This window comes from Cuculus canorus, chromosome 1 (genome assembly GCF_017976375.1).
Source record: "Cuculus canorus isolate bCucCan1 chromosome 1, bCucCan1.pri, whole genome shotgun sequence".
Taxonomy (NCBI): Eukaryota; Metazoa; Chordata; class Aves; order Cuculiformes; family Cuculidae; genus Cuculus; species Cuculus canorus.
The window spans coordinates 20,325,887-20,351,618 of NC_071401.1; the positions used below are offsets into that span (position 1 = coordinate 20,325,887).

Consider the following 25,732-nt stretch of genomic DNA (forward strand, 5'->3'; position numbering starts at 1 on the left):
ATGAACATATCACTACCTCCCAACAAAGTCAAAAAATATGACAGATATGGAAGCAAGGCATTTATTTGAATTTCAGATCTTTCTTCCATCAACATAGCACTGCCATTTCATCAAAAGCAACAATCCAATTAAAGATCTGTCTTGTCCCTGGTCTGCTTGAAATAGTAAGAAATCCTTCAGAAAAAAATTCTTTTTCATTTTACTTCATGCCTGCAGAGCTATGCATTCAGTTATTTCTATTAAACAAAAAAGAAAGGTAAACACAGTAGCCTTGTGAAAGTGAAAAATACTTGCAGCTGTGGGACAGCAAAATAAGAAGCTTAAAAGCTGAGCTTAAATCCCATTCCTTAAGTAAAGAACATTAGAAACACTGTTTTAAAATCTATACATGGGATTTTAAGATACTTCAAATACTTCCTATAGCATAAGAATTTATTAAAAAATATATTAATAAACTAAATTAATATCGATCATTTCTGTGTAACACAACTACAAAGTTTTCTGCATCAATATGCATTTTCCCCTCAACTGTAATTAAAACTCTGTTAATAATTATCGTTAGTAGCTATCTTTTGGCAGTTCTGTTTGGGAACTTTTGTTTACGAGAAAATTGGGGCAATGAGAATAACGAATGACCAAATTCACACAAATATCAGTCTTCAATCCAAACCAGCACATCTTCAGTTATTAATCATACCTGAAAATCCCCAGAGAAGCTGTTGGGCTAGAATACAATCAAATCCATTTTTAGAAAACATCTCATGAGTTACACATTAATACACTAAGAAACATAGAAACAGTTATTAAATAGAAAAATACAGTACACATTTCAGGAGAGAAGTAAGATCCCGTAGTCCTTGCACAGCACAATAACGGAAACCCTGCATCCCATCTTCTCAAAGAACTAATACAAAAAAAAATTTATATTTCTGCAACTGTAGCAGGAATCTCTCTGATTTCATTTCTACAGCTATATAAATAAAATTCTTGACAAGTAAGGCTTCAAAACCTGCCAAAACTCCCTTTAATATTTATTATTTAAAATAACATACAACTTCAATAGTACTGTAGTGGTACTCTACAAACCCCTCTGACGCTTATTATTTACTGTAACGTGCAACTTTGATGGTACTTAAGTTGTGCTTTTGTGCCTAATTGTATTAGGCAAAAATCTTAGAATTTAAAATAATTCAGGAAGAGTTAGAATCAAAATTAGGCCATGACAATCTTGCAAAAGATTATATAGAAGTCCTTAGGCATTTCTAGAAGATTTAGAAGAATTATAATTCTCATATTGATTTACACAAATATGTTCTACTAATCAATGAGAGGCACACTACCTACCAAGAACAAGTCCCTAGAAAAATATCGTTCAAACAAACTACCAGAGGAACAATACAGAAGCAAGACCTTAAATGTTATCGAAAATCTTCCCAGGACCTAAAAAGACTAGATAGATAGACTTTGTGCAACTTGGAGGCCAAGCCTGGAAATCAAGGAATGTCCTAAAACTCAGCAAGGGATTGCTCTATGAATATGTAGGGTTTTTTCAATTTAGTCACCTCCACTTTTTCTATTTAAGAAAAAAAAATTTTTTAAGAATTTCTTAAAGAATTCCTTTAAGAAAAGAAAAGAAAAATATGTATTCAAGCATATCGCCTGTCAAACCTGTATTTTGTTTTGGTTGTTTTGCTCTCTTTTTTTTTTTTTAATTTAAGCATGGGTTTGGGCTGCTTTGTGACATTCGTTTGGAGGAAATTGTCTAGGACAATACATCTTAAAAGTCAACTTAAAGTATCATCATGAGGAACTGGCATTTTTCAAAGGGAACATTCTCATCTTCCATACAATTTTTCATCCATCTAATCTCACAGTGGCTGCCTTGATCCCTACATATTTCTGTTCTTTTGAAGTCTTAACAATTACTACTAGAGTAAATAGTAGTTCTCCATGGTTCTCTCCCAGATTAACAATCTCTGCTGTTTGGATAGACAATTTAGAGCAGTCGCTACTTTCAACTGTTTATAGTCTGTAATAAAGCAAAACAAAATAAGTTTTTAAAAAGTGCTGGTGGAAATTAACAGTAAAAAGAAAACTTAAAAAGCATATTCTACTGAAACAACACCCATCATATTATATGCCTATGAGGCTCTGACAATTCTGCTTTTTAAAAGAAAATTCTTCTATATAGTAGTTTCAGATTTGCTGTTCTTCATATTCAAGTCCAAGCACTGATTTCATTTTCCATACAATATTGTTTTAAATATTTACACTGTTCACTCTGTGCAGTAAGTCACTGCCAATTCTTTCAATCTTTTCATAGATGCTTTGCCATAGTTTAAAAACTTATCATTTTAGCCTCAAAGTTATCTTATTTTTCTATTCTTTTTGAAAACAAAGTAATGATCAAATCATGGAGAAACTTCCAACTGAGCAGGAAGAATAATATGAAAAGAGCATATAAAGCATTGAAGGGGATAAAAGGTCAGAACACAGACTTAAGAAATAGATTGTGACTGAATGACTGAAAACCATGATAAATGGTATCAACTAAAGCAAATCAACACAATGATTTATAGAGTTCCATGTCTTGTTCTAATGTCTTCAGTCTAAAAAAAGAAATATGATAAATTGAGTAATTTAAAAAAAAGAGAGATGAGGACTTTTTTACAAAAAGCACATTTTCTAGGTATTGATGAGTAAAATAGCTCATCATATACTCAAACTGTTTAAAAATAAGCTGAAAAGTGACTTGGTTTTGAATTGCACGTAAAGATTTCTGAGACTTAGACTTCAAATTTACCAGTCAAATACAAACATGCAGCAAACTTCTTCACCAAGTCTTTTGATCAAGATCAGAATTATTTCAGTAGGTTCAAATTGACACAACCATAAGCTATGAATTAAGACTCAGGGAACACTGATGAAATTATATGGTCTACAGTATGCATGAGGCTCAACATAGTTTCATCTGGTTTTAAAAAAATGCACCGAAGTGATCACTTGCGATTGTGAGCAAAGACATGATCCACAATACCAAAATCATGACACATCTACTGTATAAGCAGAAACTACAAACCTGAAATAGAACTCAGACTGTCTTAAGTGGAGGCACGCTATTTGCACAAAGTTACTGAACCTTGAATACGTTTTACTAAGTGAATATCTATTCTTATTTTATAAACTTTCAGCCGACTTCCCTTACCTTTGCATTTTTGTTCATTTATAATTTTCATTTCTGTCATTTCAGATTTTAAAAACCCAGTCTAGCATATCTTAAATATATCTTTTAGATGATCTAATTATTTATATGAACTCACTTTCAAAAAAGATATTGCTTTAAACTTTTGTTTAGAACTACTCTTTTCAACCATCAGTAATCTTTTTCACCACATGTGAATACAAAAGACACATTACCTCGGCTTTTGGCAGCTTCTTTCAAAGCAGCTAGAATCTCAGGTTTCAGATCATCAGAAAGTAACTTTCCTTCCAAGCCAGGAAAGAGTGATCTAAGCACAACATAAAAAAACAAACAAACAAGAAAAACAAAACACAATTTAGCAAAGCATCTAATTCCTTCATGTTACTGTTACAAATTACCGACACATTACCTCATGGTAAGGCAGTCACCTGCAAAGTTATTGCTTACACATGTAGAATTGGGCTTTCAATAGGCATTTTCTTGTAAATGAGAAACGTACATTAGGAAGCTGAAAGTAGCACCAAACTATTTTTCCCAGCTACTCTTCTTTCCAAAGAAGGTCTAAGAAAGTTCTCTTTTGATGGAAAAACTGGGATTAGAAAGCTATTTTCATCTATTTGTATTCTATTAAAAAAAAAAAAGGTAAAACGACACCTACTATCCTACATCTCTTTAACTATTCTATTTGAAAGCATACAGGAAATACAACATGTAATTCTGGGACTTGGAATCAAAAATGATCTCCAGACAGTGGTTAAGATTGTCATAGCCAAGAATCACTCTCATCTTGTCCTTCTCTCCTGTTCCTTTATGTTAAGACTTAAAACTAAATAGTTTTTTAGGGCTTTGGTCTTCCTGAAAAATAACTATCCTATGTAACTCTGACAGCACGCACGTCAGTTATACATAAACCAACACTTAATCTTTCTTGTTCTTCCACAGTTGTTAAGAGAAAGAAAAAGCTTATTTCAGCTTTTTAAGCAGGCTCTGAATTTGAATACGTAAAGAACCAACTATTAAGTTTAAAGTGCTTTAAAATATCTAGCATAAGTAATTTATCATATTTATAATATTAGAATTAAAAATAATTACTGTAGGCAGAAATAGAGACAAATAAAGCATTACTATTCCATATTTCTTTATTATCATATCTAGCAAATACATTTATGCCTGGTATAACATGCTTTTCAAGACTAACCAAACTAAGCCCATTAGCCACAGAACATGAACTGAATAAGATACAGTGGTATCGCTAAATTGCCAAAAAATGTATCTTATGACTATTGTGAAGCAAGGCTATAATTTGTTAGTCTCATCATGAGAATGTCTTCTGTATTAGTATACTGGCTTAACTTCTGGAAGGAAAAACAAAGTCACAGGAGAGCAAAAGATAAATCACCTCACAACAGATGCCAGAGAAATAAGTAGTAGTAGCAGTAGTAGTTGTTGTTGTTGTTACTGTTGTTATTATTTTTATTATCATCATTCTTATTATCTAAAGAAAACATTAGAAACATAGGCTCTGAGTCATATTAATGCCCTGATAAATAAGCTTGATTGTCTAGAACAAGAAAGATTATGGGTTTAGAATAAAATAGAAGAAGAACAACAGCAGACTTGACAAAAGGAAACTACTCTCAAGAAACGTGGGAAAACCAGTTACATGCATGCAGCTGTTCTTCTTGTTCTCTTTACATATATTCAAATCACAACTGGACCTTACTTGGAGCACTTTTTACCTTAATAATGTCTATATTGGCACACTTCGCTCTAGCTCCCTCATAAAAATTTCTAGGATACTAAAAGTTGCAAAGCACATGCCAAGTGCCACATTCTCTCAAGCTGAAGATCTGAAAATTAGTAGAAATCTGAGGGAAAGGAGAAGGGGTGGTTGTGACCATATATGCAGGTAACAATCTGTATGGAGAAACAGCTACAGGTAAGACATTTGATGCATCTGAGAGACTTCAAGCCTATTAAGAAAGCACTTGGAGAAGGGTTCAGATTTAACAAATCTTTTATACATACGTAATCTTGTACAGACAAAAAAAACGTAGCAGTAATGCTTTCTTCCCAGTGACCCCAAGGTCACTTATTCCAGCTAGACTTCTCTTTCCTATCCCCTCCCCAGTGTGAGGGCAAGCTTTGTTGGCAGATGAAATGTGGACCTAATTGGAACATTGATGCAGTTGGGAAATATCAAGGAGAAAAAATTAATTGGAGAGGGATTGGAAAGAACAAAAGGAGAGGCAATGTAGAAGGTAAGCCCACTTCTTTCCATAGTAGAATCTGCTTACTTCCCAAACCCAGTTAGTGTTTAGTACTAAGCCCTTCACTGAAAGTTGTGTTGCACTAAAAAAAAAAAAATTGAATAATCTCAAGCTTTAAATTTAATAAAAGCTCCTATTACCTAATTTAATGTACTTCCTAGTATGCATGTTCCCAAGATCCTCTTATTTACAATTCTCTGAAGAAAACTATTTTGAAATATATCCTTAAGTATTCCCCTAAAGCCTAGATCACATGATTCTTCACAAAGTTATCATGGCAAGTAGCTGCCAAACTTTTCAAATGAGATATATACACACAAACATGCACATATATACAGAAAACTGGTTTGAGCTATGCATTATTTCATTACATAACTGTCTGCTGCATATCACCTCGTTTGCTGATAAGCAAATAACAGTCTGAACAGTTAGACATTTTAGATGCTGCTTCAGCATCTAAACTAAAAAAAAAAAAAAAAACCAAAACAAACAGTATTCAAAATATTAAGTATACCTGGGATATTCTTCTGAGGTTATGTAAACTACATCCTGTTCTGACACAGATGAGGAAAAAGGAATAAAATTTCCATTCTGTAACGGCAAAAGCTCCAATCCAATCAGTTCACTGTAGACTCCGTCAGAAAGCACAAATTCTAAGAGATGAAGCTTTTCTTCAGCAGGTCCACTGTGTCCAGATTTCCTCAGTACTTGTCGTACTACAGCAGGAGTCACTTTTTTCACAGCTTTAGCAGTAGAAATAGTAACATGCACTGCACTAGCAATATTTGCTGGTACCTTGGCAATCTGCTTCCCTGAATTCTGGAGGTAGTTGAGAACAGACTGTGTGTACTCCAAACTCTCATCCATTTCAGAAAAGTGCACCTGTTCCACCTTTATCCACTGATTACTCATTGAGTAAATAACTGTATGCTGAAGCAGCTCTTTAAAGAGAGGTACTACAATTGGTTTCCAAGGTACCCTGATTTTACTCTCATCGGGCCACAATCTATAAATTCTTTCAGCTGACAATGGAAAATCCGAATTCTTCTCAGTTTCCATTCGTTTGATAGCTTCCAATATAAGGGTGGTATATGCCTTCGGCACTACATTCACCACAAGAAGATCATTCCACAAAGCTGCTGGATCTCTCCATTGATCCAGCTCTCGCCATTTGATACTCCTTCTATTATCTGTGAGACCAAAGAAACCACTAACATGAACTGGGAGTCCAGTTTTGCTTTCTTCACCTGGAGGCAAAGGCAGAAAACAAAATGCTCTTCCTGAAAAATCTGCTACGGCTCCTTTTTCCTCCCCATTGGTTGATAAGGACATGGCTATTCCAATAGTAGGAACAAATTTCAAGTCATCAGCTAAACAATCCAGCTCAGTACACATTCCTCGACCCCCTACACAATTACATACTAACCAAGATGTTTTCTGTGCATCTTTAACACTCTCATCTTCTACAACTATATTTACATGGTACGTCACACACGTTATGCTATTGCTTGGAACTCCCTTACAGTACTGACTTATTGCAGTTCCTAAGATTTTGATAGAATTCGGTCTTTCATGTTTCAAAGCCTTGTTCTCACTAGCAGTTACTCTAAAAATCAACCTCTCGTTTCCATCAGCTTCCCTAACATGCAATGAAACATCCTGAACACTCTTCAAGAAGAGCAATACTGTGTCTGCATCTGCTCGGAAGGATTCAAACAACTCCAAAACCTTCTGTTTGTCATAAACATTGCTGCTCAGTTGGGAGGGCTGCAGACGAAGTGGGAAACGAAAAAAGGTACCAGGAAAGTTCCCATTCTTAAAGGTTTCCTTAGTGCTGCCAAATACGCCAATGAATGGTGCAAACTGGTCTGTGAGTTCATTGATTTCCTTGCTATCTTCTTTTAGATTCCAACACTGTCCTGATTCATGAGGTCCAAAAAGGGTTTGATGAGGATCAAGCATTCCAATCTGGTCACCACTGAAAATACTAGGGACATCTGTATACATAAAAAACAACTATTAATAATTCTAAACAAACATACATTTCAAATAGTCTCAAGGGACAAATTTTAAAAGGGCAAGAAAAACAAGTGTTATAAAACTGCAATGACCTAGTATAGTTCTGATAAGATATAATTCAGTGCTCATTGACAGGAAAAAACAATCACATTTCTATTCTGGAAATAAATATATAAATAGTCATTCAACTACTTGAATTTTAGCAAACTGAGCAAGAAAAATTAAAATTTTTTTTTAAGTTTATACTTTTATCTTTCCAATATTTTCATGAAAAAAGAATTAATTTACCAAAGATATTATACTATTGCTTTCATACTTTTCAGATATTGAAGGCTCAGAAAAAGTAACCTTGTACATCTAAAAGCATGAATTCTCAGAGTTATCAAACCACAGAACATATTAACTAAGCTTTTATTCATGCTCTTCTAGGTAAGACATTGTGAAAAAACATCCTGTGTCGTAAAACCACATTTAACATGTTAAAAACATTATTTCAGCCAAAATTTGCCTCTTATCCTGTACTATTAATATTACTACATAGACTGTAAGCACTCTTTACAATACATGCTTCTTCTGTACAGCAGCAAAACATTCTGCCAGAATAATACATTGCAAGATTGAATATTACCAGCTTGTGAAAGAATAAGTGTTTTCTCTCTCAAATGTAAATAAGCATATGCCTCTACTATGGAATATCCTTACATGAAATAAAATGAAATAACATGAAATAAATATGACATGAAATAAAATCACTGAAATAAATATGACATGAAATAAAATCACTGCATATCATGCAAAGAACATGCATAAAAGTTTCAGTCTCAGTCTAGTTGAAACTTTCACATTTCTACTTGCATACCTACCCTATATTATGGGCCTCTACAATACAAACAGCAGTGTATAACTGAAATAACAGTGTAAAGGAAAGTTCATTTCAATATAGGGGACTAAGTACATAGTAATGTTAACTAGAAGAAACAAATCTCTCAAATCCTGCAAAATCCAAGGGATACCTTACTGAGTTTTATAAAAATATGGATGCTTCTTGAGGAAACTTGGCCAGGGATCTAATTTAAAAATGCACTATAGAGAAAAGAAATGTTTGAAAAATATCTAAAATAATTAATTTAAAACTTCAACATTTTAATTTTCAAGTATTTATTCAGAGTACCTGTTATATGATAAACTGAATTAAAGCCAATTCCAAATCTTCCAACTTTCAGGGGATCATCTTTCTTCCTGCTTCTTGCTATTTCCTGTATACCATGCCAGTCTTCAGGCGTGAAAATTGCATCATTATATGCATAAAATGCCGGCCCTATAATAAAGAGGCAAGTGTTAAAAAGCTGAGAACAAAAGTATTTATTGTTAAAAATGTCTAGGAAATGAACTTACAGAACCGAGAAAGTATTTCTCCATACATGTGCAAGCTTAATGGAGAAGGTATGACTCAAACTGACAATAAATTATACTTGGCGATCAAAGGGAAGTATAGAGTAGCAGCAAAAAACAGAAGAAGATGGATTTGCCTCTGTATGCAGTACCTAAGAGATTTATATTCCAATGTGGTATCTAGTTCTGATGTCACATTATAAAACGATTCTGAAAAACTGAACTAAAAGCCGAAAACAACAAAACTTCTGAAAGAAGAAATGTCCTGTGGCACAAGACTTGAAACGGATCCATTCAGTCTATCAAAAATGGGGTTGAGAGATATACTAATCACTGTCTAATACCTCCATTGGAAAGAAACACATGGCAAAATATAACAATTTATAGAAAGTAAGACAAACGCAAATTAGAAAACATAATGAAGATGATCAACAACTGAAATAAAATTTGAAATGAGAAGTAGCAGACCATTCATCATGGAAATTTTCAAATCATGACTGAATGCCTTTTGGGATGATCTGTTTGATAAAAACTAATTGGTTTGATAAATATTTAACTGAACCCTATCACACTAAGCCATATTAGATGATGTAAAAAACTTTGCATGGAGCGAAGTTCGGTGTGAGAGAGAGTAAGAAATGGGGAAGGAAACAGAACTGCCTGGAGGGTGCTGAAATGTAGGGGGTCTTCTTTACATTAAGAACTGGTAATAGTTCTCAAAAGGTAGAGGTTAATGAAAACAATCTGAAAATTGTCTAATACCCCAACCATTCTCTGTCTATTAGGTCTTATCAAACCTTGTTTACTTGCTCAACTAAAAATCCTTTCTTGATTTCATTTCTGTAGATATAGAATGAACCCAGAGAAATAAACCACAGGATACAGTCACCCTGGGTGTAGTGACTTAATCTTTATGCTCTGCTTTATTCTTTCTCAAACAATATTAACTGGAAGCACTTGGAAAGCTGCTACTGACAACTAGCAAGAGACAGTTTAAGGTCTTCAATACTGAACACTGGCTTTGGAAAAGAACATTAGAACCAATGCAAAATATGCACCTAATAAGGTGGAAGTAGCAATGCAGTCATCCCTATATGGTCATCTCCATATAGCAAAGAGAAAAACACAGAACCACATGCATATGGAAGAATAATGGCCAAAATTAATTAAAAAAAAAATTGTATTTACCCTGATATTGTGCCATGTCCTTTGACCACAGGGTTTCTGTTCCATACTGAGTTTCATCATACAAAAATCTAACCTCTGTGGCACCAGCATCTTCTGCATTCTGTATCAGTTCCTGTGACAAAAAACAAAAGAAACCAAAGTATGATGCATCAACATTGCACAGATTCTAGCAATGACTTTCCAACTTAAACAGTAGAAAATAATAAGAAATTATCATAAATGTAACTGTTTTCATATTTTTCAACTAAAATAGTTTTGTCCAGTTTACCTCAACGAAAACAGACATTCTTATAAAAGGAATACTCAGTTATTATGAAAGTGATTTGAATCTGAAGCTCAACTACCATACACAACCAATATCCATAAAGTTTAGTAGCTTATTTCTAAACGGTTACTATTGTAACTATTATCCCACATCAGACTCCTACAACTCTCAAAATAACAGAGGATGGTAGAAAAAAAAAAATAAATTTTACTTTGAAGCCCACATGACAGTTGTAAGTCAACAAGGAGGAAACAAGTCATAAAAGATCATTCTTTACATCAACTGAATTCCATTTAAGTTAACACTTAAAAGTATGAACCAACCCTTCAAGAGCTACAGCGCACACTTCTAATGCCCCTTCAAGTAAAGGTCCTCAAAACAGATCTGATCAGTAACTGTAAATCATGAACCACCAGAGCTCATCGATTGAATCAAGCCCATAGACTAGAAAGAGGCTGATGTTAAGACTTTGTTAAATAGTACTAGTAGTGATGAGAGCTGTGGAAAATTCTAACAACTAAAATTATAATAAACTACTTCTGTAAATACTACCATTAATAAAATTAAGTCCCATTCACATCAATGGCGTTATACACTGTAGATATTAAGCACGATTATATATACCTACCGGACTACAGCTTCACACAATGCTCTGCAAACTGAATCATCAAAGTGTATCCGGGATCCAAAGATACACACACATACACACACACACACACACACACGTGTATGTTAGCATGCGCATATATGTTTGGCATAAGGAAGTATCTCAGCTGAACTGAAAAGCTATGTATGTAAATCAAATCACATCCAATGTATTCATACAACACAAATTCCATTTAATTATGCATAAAAAAAGACTTGCTCACAAGACAAATGTTTACTTAAAAAATGCAACTAGGAGCAGATATTTCAGATTAGGTTGCATTCTAATACCCTGTTGACAGTAAAATAAGCTCATTGTTATCCAATATCTGGTTTCAAATCTATAACCCCTCAATCTTTCACTTTGAGACAGTATGTTCCATCTATAAGGCATATGGCACAAGTAATAAAAATACACTGTTTATATTGTTACTTCTACAGAATTTTGAAGCAAATGAGACTGCAAGAAATAAACCCGCAGTTCCACACACTTAACATATTTTTAAAGAATCTCCACAAGTTATTTAGCTACAAAAAACATGTAATTCTTTTTCCAAAAGAATAATTATGGCAGTCGTTCAAGAAGATACAAAAATATAGCCAAAGCCTCTAGAAAAATGAAAAAATAAGTATTGAAACCACTATGTAGTCAGTGACTTGCATTCATGCAGTGGCACACGGAACATCTGCTACATTCAGCTGTTAACACCATTGTATTTGAAGCACCTAAATAGCGAAATCCATTTTAATAGGTCAGCAAAATTCCTGATAGTAATCCTTCCGTAACAGTCTGTTAACTCGACACTGTAAACCATGAAAAGAGGAACATTTCCAGTTTTAGATTTACCTACCTGATTTCTAAGGGCATTAACTTATTTCTTTATGTTGGAATAAAAAACTGGGTTTAAATTTTTAAGAAGGCCTGAACCCTTCATGATTCAAATGTATCTTACAGACTTAGCTGGTATCGGGAAATAGTAAAAATGTAAACACCCACCCTAAGAATGGACACCGCTAAGAAAATATTCAGGACAAATTTTGCCAAAACAACGGAAGATATGCTTATCTTAAGCATTCACACTAAAAATAATCAAGTTCCACAGTTGCAAAGAAAACCTTCCAAGAGACAACAGGAACTCTCATCATCCGTGATCATTTGTACTGGTGTGGTTTATATATACAGATATATTTCTCTACCAAATCCCATTAGTTATAACATGGCATTCTCATATACTAAGGAAATGAGCCTCCTAACATCTGTGATGAAGCATTCTAAATGAGAAGTTTAAGATCTAGCTATAAACTAAACACCTCAGATGCTCTTCAAACAGGAATTGACAAATTCAGAATGATCTGTATTTTTTCTGGACACAAAATCATAGAATGGTTTGGGTTGGAAGGGACCTTTAAAGATCACCTAGTCCAACCCCACAGCCATTGGCAGGGACAACTTCCACTAGATGAGGTTGCTCAGAGCCCCATCCTTGAACACTTCCAGGGATGGGGCATCCACAACTTCTCTGGGCAACTGGTTCCAGTGTCTCACCACACGGTAAAATATTTCTTCTTTCTGTCCCATCTAAACCTACCCTCTTTCAGTTTGAAACCCTTCCCCCTTATCCTGCTGTTGCAGAACTCAGTAAAGAGTCTCTCTCCATCTTTCTTATAAGGCCCCTTTGTATATTGAAAGGCTGCAATAAGGTCTCGCCAGAGTGACCTCTTCTCCAAGCTGAACCACTCCAAGTCTTTCAGCCATTCTTCACAGAAGAAGTGTTCAGACCACGTCTAAAGTGAGGCAAAGTGAATTGCCCTCTACCAGTACATCATCCTATTTACCAAAAAAAAATTTCATGCTTAAATCAATGTTGTTATTTCCATTGTTAAGCTTGTACCTGTAACATTCAACATTCAAATGTGGAGCACCACAACATAACATGCTCTACTGTTCCACACTTTGAAGTCTCATAGATCAACGATAAAACACCATAAAAAACACTGGCCTCACTTCAGAAAACCCCGTGACATTCTTTGTTTTAAGAATCAATGTCTAGACTAAAAATGTTTTTCAGCCCATACTAAACTGACGGGTTTATTACTTTTATCACTCTAGAGCAAGTATCCCAAAAGCCACTCAAAGATTCCCAACTTAGAGTGTTCTTAATCTAATGATGCAACTTTTCTGACACTGTCAAAGCCCACTAAGGAAAATGTATTCAGCTACTCAGAAAATCTACAGCAAAATTTTTATTGAAGTTTCCATCTTATCCCAATCTTATGCTAAAATAATCCCTCCTGAAAAAATGTATACATTATACTGTGGTCTTACCATAGCTTATAACAGAGATGAACAATAAAGTAACAAGCAAAATAAACATTTTTGATAGCTCACTCACATAAAGTACATCATGAAGTCTCTGACTTATAACACCTGCATTTTTTCTCTCTTTTTTTGTAAATTACAACAGCATCTGTGATAAGCAAACTTAGAGATGTTAAGTACACACATACACACACTAAAAGCCACAGAACTCACTGCCGCCTCCACAGAAATGGAAACATCTCCTGTACTAGCATGAATATCAAATAAGGTATGACAACTGCAGGATTCACCAGAAAGTTTTAAACTAATAGTATTAGGTCATGCATATTAAATGACTGCAAAAAAACACCATTTGTTACATACCTTAAGAATCTGTCCTCCTTCTGGGTATCTTCTTAAAATATCCTTAAGAAAATCAACAAGTGGTGGAGTTGTTTGTCCAAAGCGACCTAAAAAGCAAAGAAACAAATAATCTGTGTATTATGCTACTATGCATTTAATTTCAAATAAAAAGAAACACTAAATAATTACTGGGAATTTAGGAAAAAAAACTAAAAGTAAATCAAGGCCTGACACAGTAAAATCTTATATTTCCAAAGTCAACTGTAAAAGTATTACATTATAAATCTTTGTATTAAAAAAAAAGAGCAGTCTTGATGTTAATGTCCGCACGCTGTTTTATATCTGGATGAAACAAATTTGGGGGCTAAGTCTCTGCATCTGTTATACCGCAACTCTAATTACTGAATGTTAAAATATAGCAACTTCTAAAGGACTTTAGGTAGCGGGACATTATTCTAGGTCAGCAGTGGCTCTGACTTTCTTATAGCCAGTGATGATCCTTATAACATCTACACACAGACATGGTACACTTTGGCTCTAGTGTACACTTCTGCTATCGTGGTGCTGAGCCTGGTGGTGGCTTTGGTGTTACCTGGGCTTAGCACAGGAGGGAAGTCTCAGAAAGGTACTACCAAGCATTATGAAGTTCTGCTCCAAGAGAAAGAATCTTAACACAGAATGAAAGGATCAGTACTCTTCCATTCAAACTGCAGTCTGAGATTGAAGAACAACTCCCTAAATCCAAACCTCTAAAACATGTCCTTCAAACAAATATTAGTGATTCAGTCCACACAAGGAAAACAGACTCTACTGATGCCCCATTTAGCACTTCCCTTTAAAGTTATTAATAAGTAATTATTCTCTTCCCCTCCTTTTTTTCACATCCATGTGCTATGAAGCACACAGTTTCAAACACATACACATTAATTGTAGAATAAAACATTAGATAAAAAAAAACCCCACAGAATCCTCAGCAATGATGAAAAAGTGCATAGATAAGACAGATCTATTTGCTGAGAAAACATCAAATAACATCAAACGTCTTGTCTTTATGAAATTTTCATATCACTCTACTTGAGGTAACTTAATAGCATAAATTAAAAATAAAACAAGGAATCACAACTCACACCTTAAAGCTTGGAAAGTATTTTATAACTTTGGTTATTATTTTTACAGCATACAGAAACGTACAGAAGTCAACAAGCAATACACAAACTTCCAAATTAAGGTGAACTGATCAATAGTAGGAAAGTTTGTGTGTTTCTTTTCATAGGAGTCATTCTCTAAAAGCAAGAGACTGATCTCCAAGTCTAACTTCTTCTTCATTCTACCATCACATCAGCATTTGATTGTAATAAAATTATTGTTAAAAGCTAGCAACCAAGTAACAGTCATTACAGATTTTAATTAGAAGATTCCTGAAGATATTCAGATATCATAATCTACTTCAAGACATCATACAGATATACTTGCAATTTTTGAAATAAAAATGGTACTAAACATACAGAATCAAAAGAAAAAAAAGTATCAGAAGAAATAAAAAACTTTTTACCAATGGCATAGTTTTCTACGCAGTAGTTACTGAAAAGATACCCTTTCAGTATTCAAAGTGCTTACAAGTATTCAGCCTACTTTATATGAGACAAGGCAGTTATTGATGCCACTGCAAGGCAAGTTTTATTGATTACAAAGGACAGCAAAACTGTAATTCCCACACATGAAACTATAAATAAAAAAAACTAAACAAACACCAAGGCACTTAAAAAGGCAAGTTTCATTTTCCTGAAGCAGAGTGAAAAGAACAAGTGAAGGGATGCCTAGAACTAACAAGAAAACTAATTTCTTCGCATTTGAAGAGAATAATTTCAATTAATCAATGCTTTGACCATCCAGATCATAAAGAGACAAGTATTTTTCATACCTCCTCCTTTCAACCCTTTTGACTGAAGCTTCAGGAAAACTTGATTTTGAGACTTCTGAAGATCCGCAATCTTGATACCATCAGATAACTGAAACAAAAAAATGAGATAGATCTTGATCAGAACACTCCGCAGCATGAATAGTTTACTGTAAAATAAATATGTAGGAAATGAAGCTGTGAAGTCTGTTTTTATCTAAAAGTATAAAAATACTCCAAAACATCAAGCATTCAGTTTGAGCAGCACTTTCAGACCCCGAGGTCTAGGATGGCCTCTTTTGCCTAATGAAAATCCTCAGATGAAGCATCAGTTTGTCAGTAATAGGACCAAAAAAAAACCAGCCACAAATCAGGTGGAAAAAATGCCTATGGAAGCATACAAAGAATAAGCCATGTCCTCCCATTTTCACATTTGAAAGTTCTATGTTCTGGGAACTTGTGGAAGCATACAACTAAAGCAGTTTTTGTTCTAAGGTGCATGTCCATTAAGAAAATAAACATATACAGGAAGTATGTGGTCTGTGTACTCTAAATAGTACATATAGGTGTGCAATTTCATAGAAGTTTTAAATTAAATAGTACCAGCTTAAAGCAGCCAGTAATACAGAATGTGTACAGACAAAAGTATGACACAGAAACACTTCTGAAAAATCCGAGAGCCTCATCACTCCATTACATCTCTACGCAGACCTATGGACTCACCGTCAACATCACAGAGAAACTGGGGCAAACAAAGCCACAAATACCTCAGCAGATGTTAAGGAAATTATTTAGTAATCATAGGATATTATGGTTTTGTTGCAATTCTAGTTTCATATTATATATGTATTCCAGACATATACGACGTGAAGCTAAAAGTCATATGTAATATGATGTTATCCTGCATACCACAATAACAAATGAGCTTCCATTTACAGCAAACCATATAAAAAGTTTTTTATCTGAAATTATACGATTATATTAGTCTCAGTTTATAGCAGAGTTCATGACTACTTCCTAACTTTCATGTGTAAAAACAAATCACTAGAAAGTTGGTGCTTAGACAGATGCAGATGCTTACAAACTAATCATGTTTAATAAACAAAAGACAGTCGTAGTCCACAGTATGTAGTGAAAATTTAAAAACATTAATAAGAAAAAAAATATTCCTTTTTACTTAAACTGGTTTTAAATAGTACTTACAACTACAATGTGTTTATTCTAACTTTCTAGAGAAACATTATGCTTCATATGATCTTGTCTCAAGATGTAAAATAGCTTAAACCGGGTAAACCACCCACTCAGACCTCGCTAAAATTAAAAAAAAATCCACAGGATGCTGTAAAGCCACCACTAAGTATTAAAGGGACAAAATATCCAAATTTTCTCAGGTAGGACTTTTGCAGCAAAACACAGAATCACAGAATCACTAGGTTGGAAAAGACCTCCTGGATCATCGAGCCCAACCATTCCTATCAACCACTAAACCAGGTCCCTGAGTATCGCATCCACCTGTCTTTTAAATACCACCAGGGAAGGTGACTCCATCACCTCCTGGGTAGCCTGCTAAAAAACACCAGCAGAAATTAGGAGAATGAATGATTCAAATTAATAGTTTAATACCGTAAGGAACTGAGTGAAAAAAACACTGGATTTTACTTAACATCTATAAATTGCATGTAGCAGCTTTCATGGAAAAAAAATTATTCACTGATGAATATTCTACTGCCTCAATAAATTAAAAATTAATTCGATCCCTGAAACAGGAGTCAGGAGTTCAAAAGTTTGTAAACGACTTTCAAAATTGCCACAAACATCCCCATATGTATTTTAGTTTAACATTAAGGGGAAAAAAAAAACAAAAAAAAAAAAAACAAAAAAACCACCAAAACCAGAACTATTACAGTCTGCTTACTGACTGTTGCCTGCCAAAAAACCCACTTTTCTGTGCCAGATAGAGTGCTGCTCAGATCTTCGCTTCCAGAGAAATTTTAGAAAGCGATACATAGACCTCCTTCCTTCCAGAACAGGAAGGCCTGGAGAGAACAAAATCAAGGACACACAAAACTAGGCAAGAAAATAAACTACTTGGGGAGTTTGTTCCAAACCCGAGAGCTCAAAGATTACTTTGTGTTCCCCATGTTCCACCTAGTGCTTTCTTAGCATCAGAGAATCCTTTGGTTTGGAAAAGACCTTTGAAAATCACTTAGACCAACTCGCCTGCCATGGGCAGGGACTCCTTCCACTGGGTCAAGTTGCTCAAAGATCCACCCAATTTGGCCTTGAACGCTTCCAACGATGGGGCATGCAAAACTTCTCTGGGCAACCTGTTTCAGTGCCTCACAACCGTCATCATTAAATACTTCTTCGTTATGTCCTACCTAAACCCACTCTCTTTCAGTTTACAGCCGCTGCCTTCTGTCCTGTCACTCCACAGGCTTTAATATAAAGTCTCTCCCTATCTTTCTTATGAGCCCTCTTTAAATACTGAATGCCTGCAATAAGGTCTCCTTGAAATCTTCTCCTTCACAAATTTGCAAGTCCCCTTGCCTTATTTAACCCTAGTTTTCGACCTCCTCTCTCTCCTTCTTGCCCCTACTCATCCAATCCCACCAATTGCCATTTCCAGAAACGTGTCTGGAGGCATGCCAAGCAGTATTGAAATAGTAACCTCAGGCTGATGCCTTCACAGAACAAGGTTGTTCATTCCTTTGACTCTCTTCTGTACCCAGACCCCAATTTATAACTTCTAAGAGCTTCCTGTCACAGTGATGCCAACTCTGCTGCTGAAGCTGGTCAGCAGACAGAAAATCAAAGACAGAAAGGAAGCCAGAACAAGCACATCAGCACTCATGGGTGAATCTTCTGCTCCCCACCCAAAAATAAGGATAAAGCACATGGATTATCTTACGAGGAGCAGCTGAGAGACCTGGGGTTGTTTAGCCTGGAGAAGAGGAGGCTGAGGGGAGACCTTATTGCTCTCTACAACTACCTGAAAGGAGGTTGTGGAGAGGAGGGAGCTGGCCTCTTCTCCCAAGTGACAGGGGACAGGACAAGGGGGAATGGCCTCAAGCTCTGCCAGGGGAGGTTCAGGCTGGACATCAGGAAAAAATTTTTCACGGAAAGGGTCATCAGGCACTGGAACAGGCTGTCCAGGGATGTGGTTGAGTCACCTTTCCTGGAGGTGTTTAAAGGACGGGTGGACGAGGTGCTGAGGGGTAAGGTTTAGGGAGTGTTAGGAATGGTTGGCCTCGATGATCCAGTGGGTCCTTTCCAACCTAGTGATTCTATGATTCTACAAAAAAGGCAAGAACTTGAACGATAAAAGCTGGCATCATAAAGAGAAGCATGAGCGTTAGCTGCTTGTCCAAAGAGCCTCCTTGCTTCCCATGAGAGGCTCACACCTCAAGCCACAAATGCCGTGCTGCCCACATACCAGAAGACCTGGCAGATGCAGCAGGCACCTGGGCGCCGGGACTGCCAGCACCAGTCATACCGAAAATGCAAGCAAATAAACTAAGACTCATTCTGGAGTTTTAGAAAGCAAGCATCCTTTAATGAGGCCTGGGCAACATGAGGGAGTGGGCTCCATCAATCACATGTGGCGAGACAAAAGCTGGCTGTAGGATATATTTCCCACTTACGCACATATGTATAAGTTTACGTGTGTATATATATATAAGTTTATGTACATATATGCATACGTATAAGTTTACATTTATATATATGAGTTTATGTATATATATATGCATATGTATGAGTTTATATGTATATATATGAGCTGCCCAGGGAGGTAGTCGAATCCCTATCCCCGGAGGTATTTAAAAGACGGGTAGATGAGGTACTCAGGGACATGGTTTAGTGGCAGATAGGAATGGTTGGACTCGATGATCTAGGAGGTCTTTTCCAACCTGGTGATTCTATGATTTTATGTACATGCATGCATATGTGTCAGTTTACATGTGTGTGTATATATATATGTATAATTTTATATATGTATATGTATACATTTACATGTATATATATAAAAGTTTATGTACCTATATGTATATGTATAAGTTTATATGTTTGTACTCTTATGCCTATTCTATTACTTTCCAAGGTCTGACTTTAACGTTATTATGAACTTCACGAGAGTCAAATCTCTTGCTAATTCGGAGCTGGCTCTGGCTCTCTATCTGACTTCACATTTGAGATAGAGAGGCTGCAAACAGAGGTGATTATAGAAAAAGGCCCATCTGTTCAGCACAGATCATGCTTCACGCAACGTCTGGGAAAGCACTGTTCGAAAAAAACACGCTATTAAAAAAAAAAACCCACGCTATCGGGGGCATGTTTTGTCTAACTGTCAAAAAATACAGTTACTTGGATGTATTTTACTGTAGCTTGAACCGAAATATTCCGCTTTTCCGCATCAGCAGCTGCGTCCCGCCCACCGCCGCGCCGCTCACCTGTGTCCCGCCGAGCCAGAGCCGCTGCTCGGCGCGGGGCAGCCCGGCTTCCTCCTCTATCCGCGCCTTCACGGCCGCCACCGCCGCGCCGGGAGGCAGCTCGAAGGTCCTGCAGCCCAGGCAGTCGTGGAGGACGGTCACCCGGGCCAGCCTGCGGCGACACGAGAGACGCCGCCTGAAGAGAGGCACGCAGCGCCCCGCCGCACCGCGCAGCACCGAGACGGCGACCGCGCCGGGAGCAGGGATGTGCGGGTGCGGGAATACGGAATGCGGGCGTAGGGATGCGCGGGTGCGGGGATGCGAGTGTAGGGATGCGGGGATGCGCGAGTGAGGATGCAGGGATTCAGGGATGCGGCTGTAGGGATGTGGGGATGCGCAGATGCAGGGATGCGGCTGTAGGGATGTGGGGATGCACGGGTGCGGATGCAGGGATACGGGCATACAGGGATGTGGGTGCAGGGATGCGTGGATACGAGGAGGCAGGTGTAGGGATGTGGGGATACGCGGATCCAGGGATGCGCAGGTGCGGGGGTGCGCGGGTGCGGATGCAGGGATATAGGGATATGGGGATGTGAGTGCAGGGATGGGCGGGTGCGAGGATGTGAGGATGCAGGGGTGCGGGAATGAGCGGATGCGGGTGCGGGGATGCAGGGACGCGCGGATGCAGGGATTCGCGGGCGCGGGGATGCGCGGGCGCCCGCTTCTTCCCGAGGCGCAGAGAAGCCGCGGGGCCTGCGAGCAGAGCCGCTCCCGCCCCGCCGCCACTCACATGCCCTCCGCGCCGCTCAAAGCGCCGCCGGGGAAGGGGAGGGGCCCGAGCTCTGCGCCGCGGAGGAAGAGGAAGCAGAGGAGGCGGCAGCGGGTGGGAAAGCCGCCCTGAAAGCAGGAGGGGCGGCCGCGGGGGAGGGGAGCGCTCGTCCCCTGCTCTGCCCCCGCTGCCCGGGCGGGGATGCTGCTTCCCGGCGGAGCGGGGCTGATGCAGCCGGGATCAGAGGTTCCCGCATCCCTTCCTCCGCAGGGAGGCGCGGTGCTGTCCCGCACAGTCCCCAGGCACCACCACGCAGGGCACACGAAGCTACAGCTGATAAAGTTTATGTTCACCAGCATTACATTTCTCAAAGATGCAGAGCGCGCAAGGAAACCTCAGTTTTCTGCTGTCAGTCACTTAGAATCATAGAATAGTTTGGGTTGGAAGGGACCTGAAAGATCATCCAGTTCCAACCCCTCTGCCACGGCCAGGGGACACCTCCCACTGGATCAGGCTGCCAGAGGCCCCATCCAACCTGGCCTTGAACACCTCCAGGGATGAGGCAGCCACAGCTTCACTGGGCAACCTGTGCCAGTGCCTCATCACTCTAATGGTGAAGAAATTCCTCCTTACGTCTAACCTAAATCTGCCCCTCTCCAGTTTATACCCATTGCCCCCAGTCCTATCACTACAAGCCTTTGTGAACAGTCCCTCCCCAGCTTACTTGTAGAAATCAATCACATGACTGATCACATAAATTTCACAGAGTAACAGAATGGTTTGATTTGATTTGGTTTGGAAAGGGAATTTGAAAACCATCTAGCTCCAGTGTATCTTCTACTTTATCTAATAAGGTATAAATAACTTCTCATGCCAGTCAAGACTTGTGGAAAGTGTGCTCTCCGATGAGGACAGAGCTTTAGCTTATCAGTGATCCCCACAAGTTAAGGGGACCTTGAGAAATTTGTGGAGGGGGCTCGCAGAAACCTCCAAGTTTCATCATGTGCCAAGTCCTGCGTCTGGGACCAAGGCCTGTGCTCCAGTGGTGGGCTGAGTTGCAGCCCTGCTTCCAAGGAGTTGAGGATACCAGGCTGAATATGAGGGAACAGCATGCATTCCCTAGGAGGGGGATGACCAGGAGATGGAGGAAATCAAGTTTCTGTTCAGTGCCGGTGAGGCTAGATCTAGGATACTGTGGCCAGAATGTGATGTTATTGGGCTTCCTCAGTTCCAGATCCCAGCAGAGGGTTGCCAACAGGGTCAGGCACCCAAAGCACATAATCTACAAGGAGAAGATGAGGGAGTTGGGCTTGTTTAGTCTGAGGAGGAGGAAACTAAAGGGCAATGTAGTAACATCCCACAACTACCTAAAGGGCAGTTACGAAGGCAATGGAACTGAGCTCTTCTTAGCTGTGCAAGGCTAACAAGAGGCAATGGTAACAAACTGCATCTTGGGAAGTCCACACTGGACATAAGCAAAAAAGCTGTCAGCAGGAGAGTAGCAAGAGGATGGGTCGTCTGGAGACACTCTTCATATATGGGACATTTTCAAGGCTTAGCCAAGACTGACCCAATCCAGTATCGGTAATCCTCTTACTTTGAGGAGGAAGATGGACTACAGACCTCCAGCCAACAATTCCCCATCATTCCAACAGGCCCTCAGGTCCAGTCCTCAACTAAACTCATACATTTAGGAATTTATTCAGTGACAGGGAGTTAAAACTGCCACTTGGCAGCAACAGAGTTTCTGTGGAAGGGGGAAGAGACACAACGAACCTGTTTGCAGAAAGTGTGTCTGAGAAAAGATGAGCCCACTCAAATGGAAAGTAGCTTAAAAGCTACAGAGATCAGGTGGATCAGGATACAACACAGTATCTAAGAGACAGAGCTTTGCAAGTGCTGCAACACCTTATTTCATTCATCAGCAATGTTTGTGTATTGAACAGTACAGGATTAAAAGAAAATGTTTGAAATGTTGTGGGTCTGATCCTGCCTTCACCAGAAATAATAAAAAAAATATTTTAACTTAAGCAAGATGGATCTAAGTCTTTGCTTTATTTTAGCACTGTTTTATTTTTTTCTGTCATTTCATCTTCTTAACTTTCTGTTTTGTTATATTTCCTTCACAGTTTGTCATCACAGATTTTTATATACTATAGCCAAAGGAAAGTGAAACCTGACTTCCGATCTCTTTTGTTTATCTTTTGTTTATCTTTTTATGTCTTGATACCAAGGGAATACACTACCTGCAGAAAGATGTGACAGGACGGGCACAACTGTAGATGACTGAACAAGGTGGAGGGACCTAATGCAGTCCCTTCTGTATCAGCTACCAAAACAACCCACACCAGTCAACAGTTGGGCCACCAAGCCACACTGGCAAAACTGAATTCTTCTTCACCCGTTGCAATCACAGGACTTGTTCAGCATTTTAATAAGCGTGCACAATTGATTGAATGGGACCTTGGACAGAAATGGATCTATCTCAACTAACAGCCACCTCTCCATCCCGAAGTACTCAAACTGTACATATTAATACAGGACATATTAAGGGGCACAGACAATCCTGCTGTCAGTGTTTGGCTGAAGTTGTCCAACCCATGTCACATTACATGACAAGTCAATACTCCAACATTATGTCCTGTGATGATTTAACATCAATATTGGAGGGAAAAGCTCCAGGTGCCACGGATCCTGTCTAGTCTGTGACCTCTGCAGTATAGGGGGAGAAGCTGGGAAGAACTAGTGCTATAAAACTGGAACTGTGTGAGGTTTGGGCAAAGCATTTGGACTCCCAAGCTCCAGGAAATTAACCATACCTCTTCTCATAAATCTGATCCTCTCATTACAAGGGAGACTCGCTTTTTCATACTAGCAGGACTGAATGTCCCATTTCCATTTACTATGGGACTCCTTTCGTTTGCCTCTCCTTTATCATGTGTTTTCTACTCTGTTTTCCAATTCTAATAATTTCTGCCTTTGGGATGGGTTTTTTTTCGATCCATCCAGATAGAAACAAGATGTCCATCCTCTTAGTACCTCTGTATTTACCTAAGGCGTGTGGTCCAATGCAGCCTTTGGATCATCTGTGGTGTAATTGTTGTCATGCTTCTTGGCACAGTTTTGTCTTGTAACCACCTCCACTTTTCAGAATAATGATCAGGCACGGATAATAAAACAGGGACAACTCCCCACAGACTTAGTGGACAGGGACATTTTAGTTTAGGGCTAAAGGCTGTGAAGTTTTGTAGACGTAAGGTGTGCTATGCTTATATGCTCATATATGCTATATATGTTATTGGTGATAATAGGCAGGACTTCCACAGATTTCAGTGATACCAAAACTTCAAATTACCATTTTCATGGCCTAGCTTCCTAACAAGATAAGGCACTGATTTAAGTAACAGAGGTAGGAAAAATGAACACCAATACTGATAACAGATCCAAAAAGAAGAAAAAAACAAGCTCTTCTCAAACTCTATATAAAAAAAAAAAAGGAGTAGTAGTATTCCAAGTACAGTTTCAAAAGAACCCTATTTGCAGAAACTTAATTAGAATTTAAAGCCACTCCTACAGTGTTAATTGTAATGCTGATTTCTATCAGCAATGTATTGGCCATTGATCTGCTAAGGAATGCAGAATATAAATCTCCTTATTACAAAGTGATTTATAAATATCCTATTATCCATTATCAAACTCCATCTTTTTTACAGCTTATAATAGTGCTGTTTGTAAACCTTTTTTTCCTTCTTAATATCTAAATAAAAATATTGTAGAAAAGTAATTATACCGAAATTACACTGTCTGACTGAAATGGAGCACATATTCCAGTTCGTGGGTTTCACAACAGAATGAAACCCAAACTTTTTTTTTTTATTTTTAATCTTGCTTATCCCTTTGGAAAACAGAACTGTGAAAGCTGTGTAATCCTAGTGAAGTTAAAGGTATTGCATAAATATTTGATATGTCAGACTACCATTAATGGTTGTACATGACAATGCATTTGACCTGACTACGTGGGAGTTTTGTAGCCACAACAGTATATGTCTAAAATGATTTAGTATATCTAAAATGATTGGGAGTGATCTGAGAATTCTTAAATACTACATATAGAAATCCCCGTGATAACTTTTTTTTTTAATCATTTTTCCCAGCAGAATAGCATTTAAAAGTACAAATGGAACTCTCTTCTGGCTATAAAGTGTTGTGTTCTGTTTGGTTCAGAATGAGGTCATACAAGAAGGGACATGCAATAAAAAAAAGATGGAAAGAATCTCTGCAATATTAAACTATTTTTACAAAATTAAATCAAAACCATTTTGTTAGTGACATTTCCTTGAAAAGAGAAAATCCTGTGTTGTGGAATGACCTCATATTTCCAAGAATTCAAAGTAAGTGCACAGTAGCAGAAAAAGATGGGTGCAAGTCCCTTCCTTCCTTATCACCACGCTTAGAAATACGGAATGGAGTCTGCAAAAGGAGTACGTGGTGTGGTAAGAAACAGACATTATTAGGTCACTAGTGCAAGAAGAAACCCAGTACAGTACAGTAGCTTCCAGTGCAGCAAACAACATTCTGCAGTGCTGGCAGGCAAGTAGCAGTGACTCAACAATTACATCCAGATTAGAGATAGTGCATGCCAAACATAGAAACAAAACTTTCTACAACACAATAAACACTTACCTTCAGTTTTAAATCAATTTCTTAGTGTTTCTAACAGGTGTTTTAAACATTACATTGTATATACTTCACATTAGCTGTAGGTTTCAGCTTGCATTGGTCTGTATTCAATGCTAGGAGCTAGCTTTGTCCTTGCTTACTAATGCCTTTTCAAGATGTCTAAGAATAAATCTACCATTTTTTGATGACACGTGCTACTCATTGGAAAGCCACCCTTACTGGAAAGTTTCTATTTTATTTGAATAGCTCCATTAACACAAAACAAGTAATTTTTTTAAAAGAAAGAATTCACTGAAATGGCTATAGTTCTATC

At 37.9% G+C, this 25,732-nt stretch overlaps 1 protein-coding gene across 2 annotated transcripts in view; it reads right to left on the reverse strand.

Moving 5' to 3' along the window:
• SACS (sacsin molecular chaperone) overlaps nucleotides 1-21,758 on the reverse strand; it is a 37,281-nt gene extending 15,523 nt beyond the window's left edge. Inside the window, exons 1-9 of one of the 2 annotated variants that reach the window (XM_054056879.1) lie at nucleotides 20,761-21,758; nucleotides 19,992-20,142; nucleotides 15,565-15,652; nucleotides 13,665-13,750; nucleotides 10,072-10,183; nucleotides 8,663-8,809; nucleotides 5,987-7,469; nucleotides 3,418-3,509; nucleotides 698-724 (exon numbers count right to left, since the gene is read on the reverse strand). In XM_054056879.1, coding sequence (XP_053912854.1) covers nucleotides 698-724; nucleotides 3,418-3,509; nucleotides 5,987-7,469; nucleotides 8,663-8,809; nucleotides 10,072-10,183; nucleotides 13,665-13,750; nucleotides 15,565-15,652; nucleotides 19,992-20,142; nucleotides 20,761-21,098 — 2,524 coding nt within the window. In that variant the 5' untranslated portion in view covers nucleotides 21,099-21,758. The remainder of the gene's footprint in view (nucleotides 1-697; nucleotides 725-3,417; nucleotides 3,510-5,986; nucleotides 7,470-8,662; nucleotides 8,810-10,071; nucleotides 10,184-13,664; nucleotides 13,751-15,564; nucleotides 15,653-19,991; nucleotides 20,143-20,760) is intronic. The other variant, XM_054056880.1, reaches the window with a different exon arrangement.
• Between the last annotated feature and the right edge of the window lie 3,974 nt (nucleotides 21,759-25,732).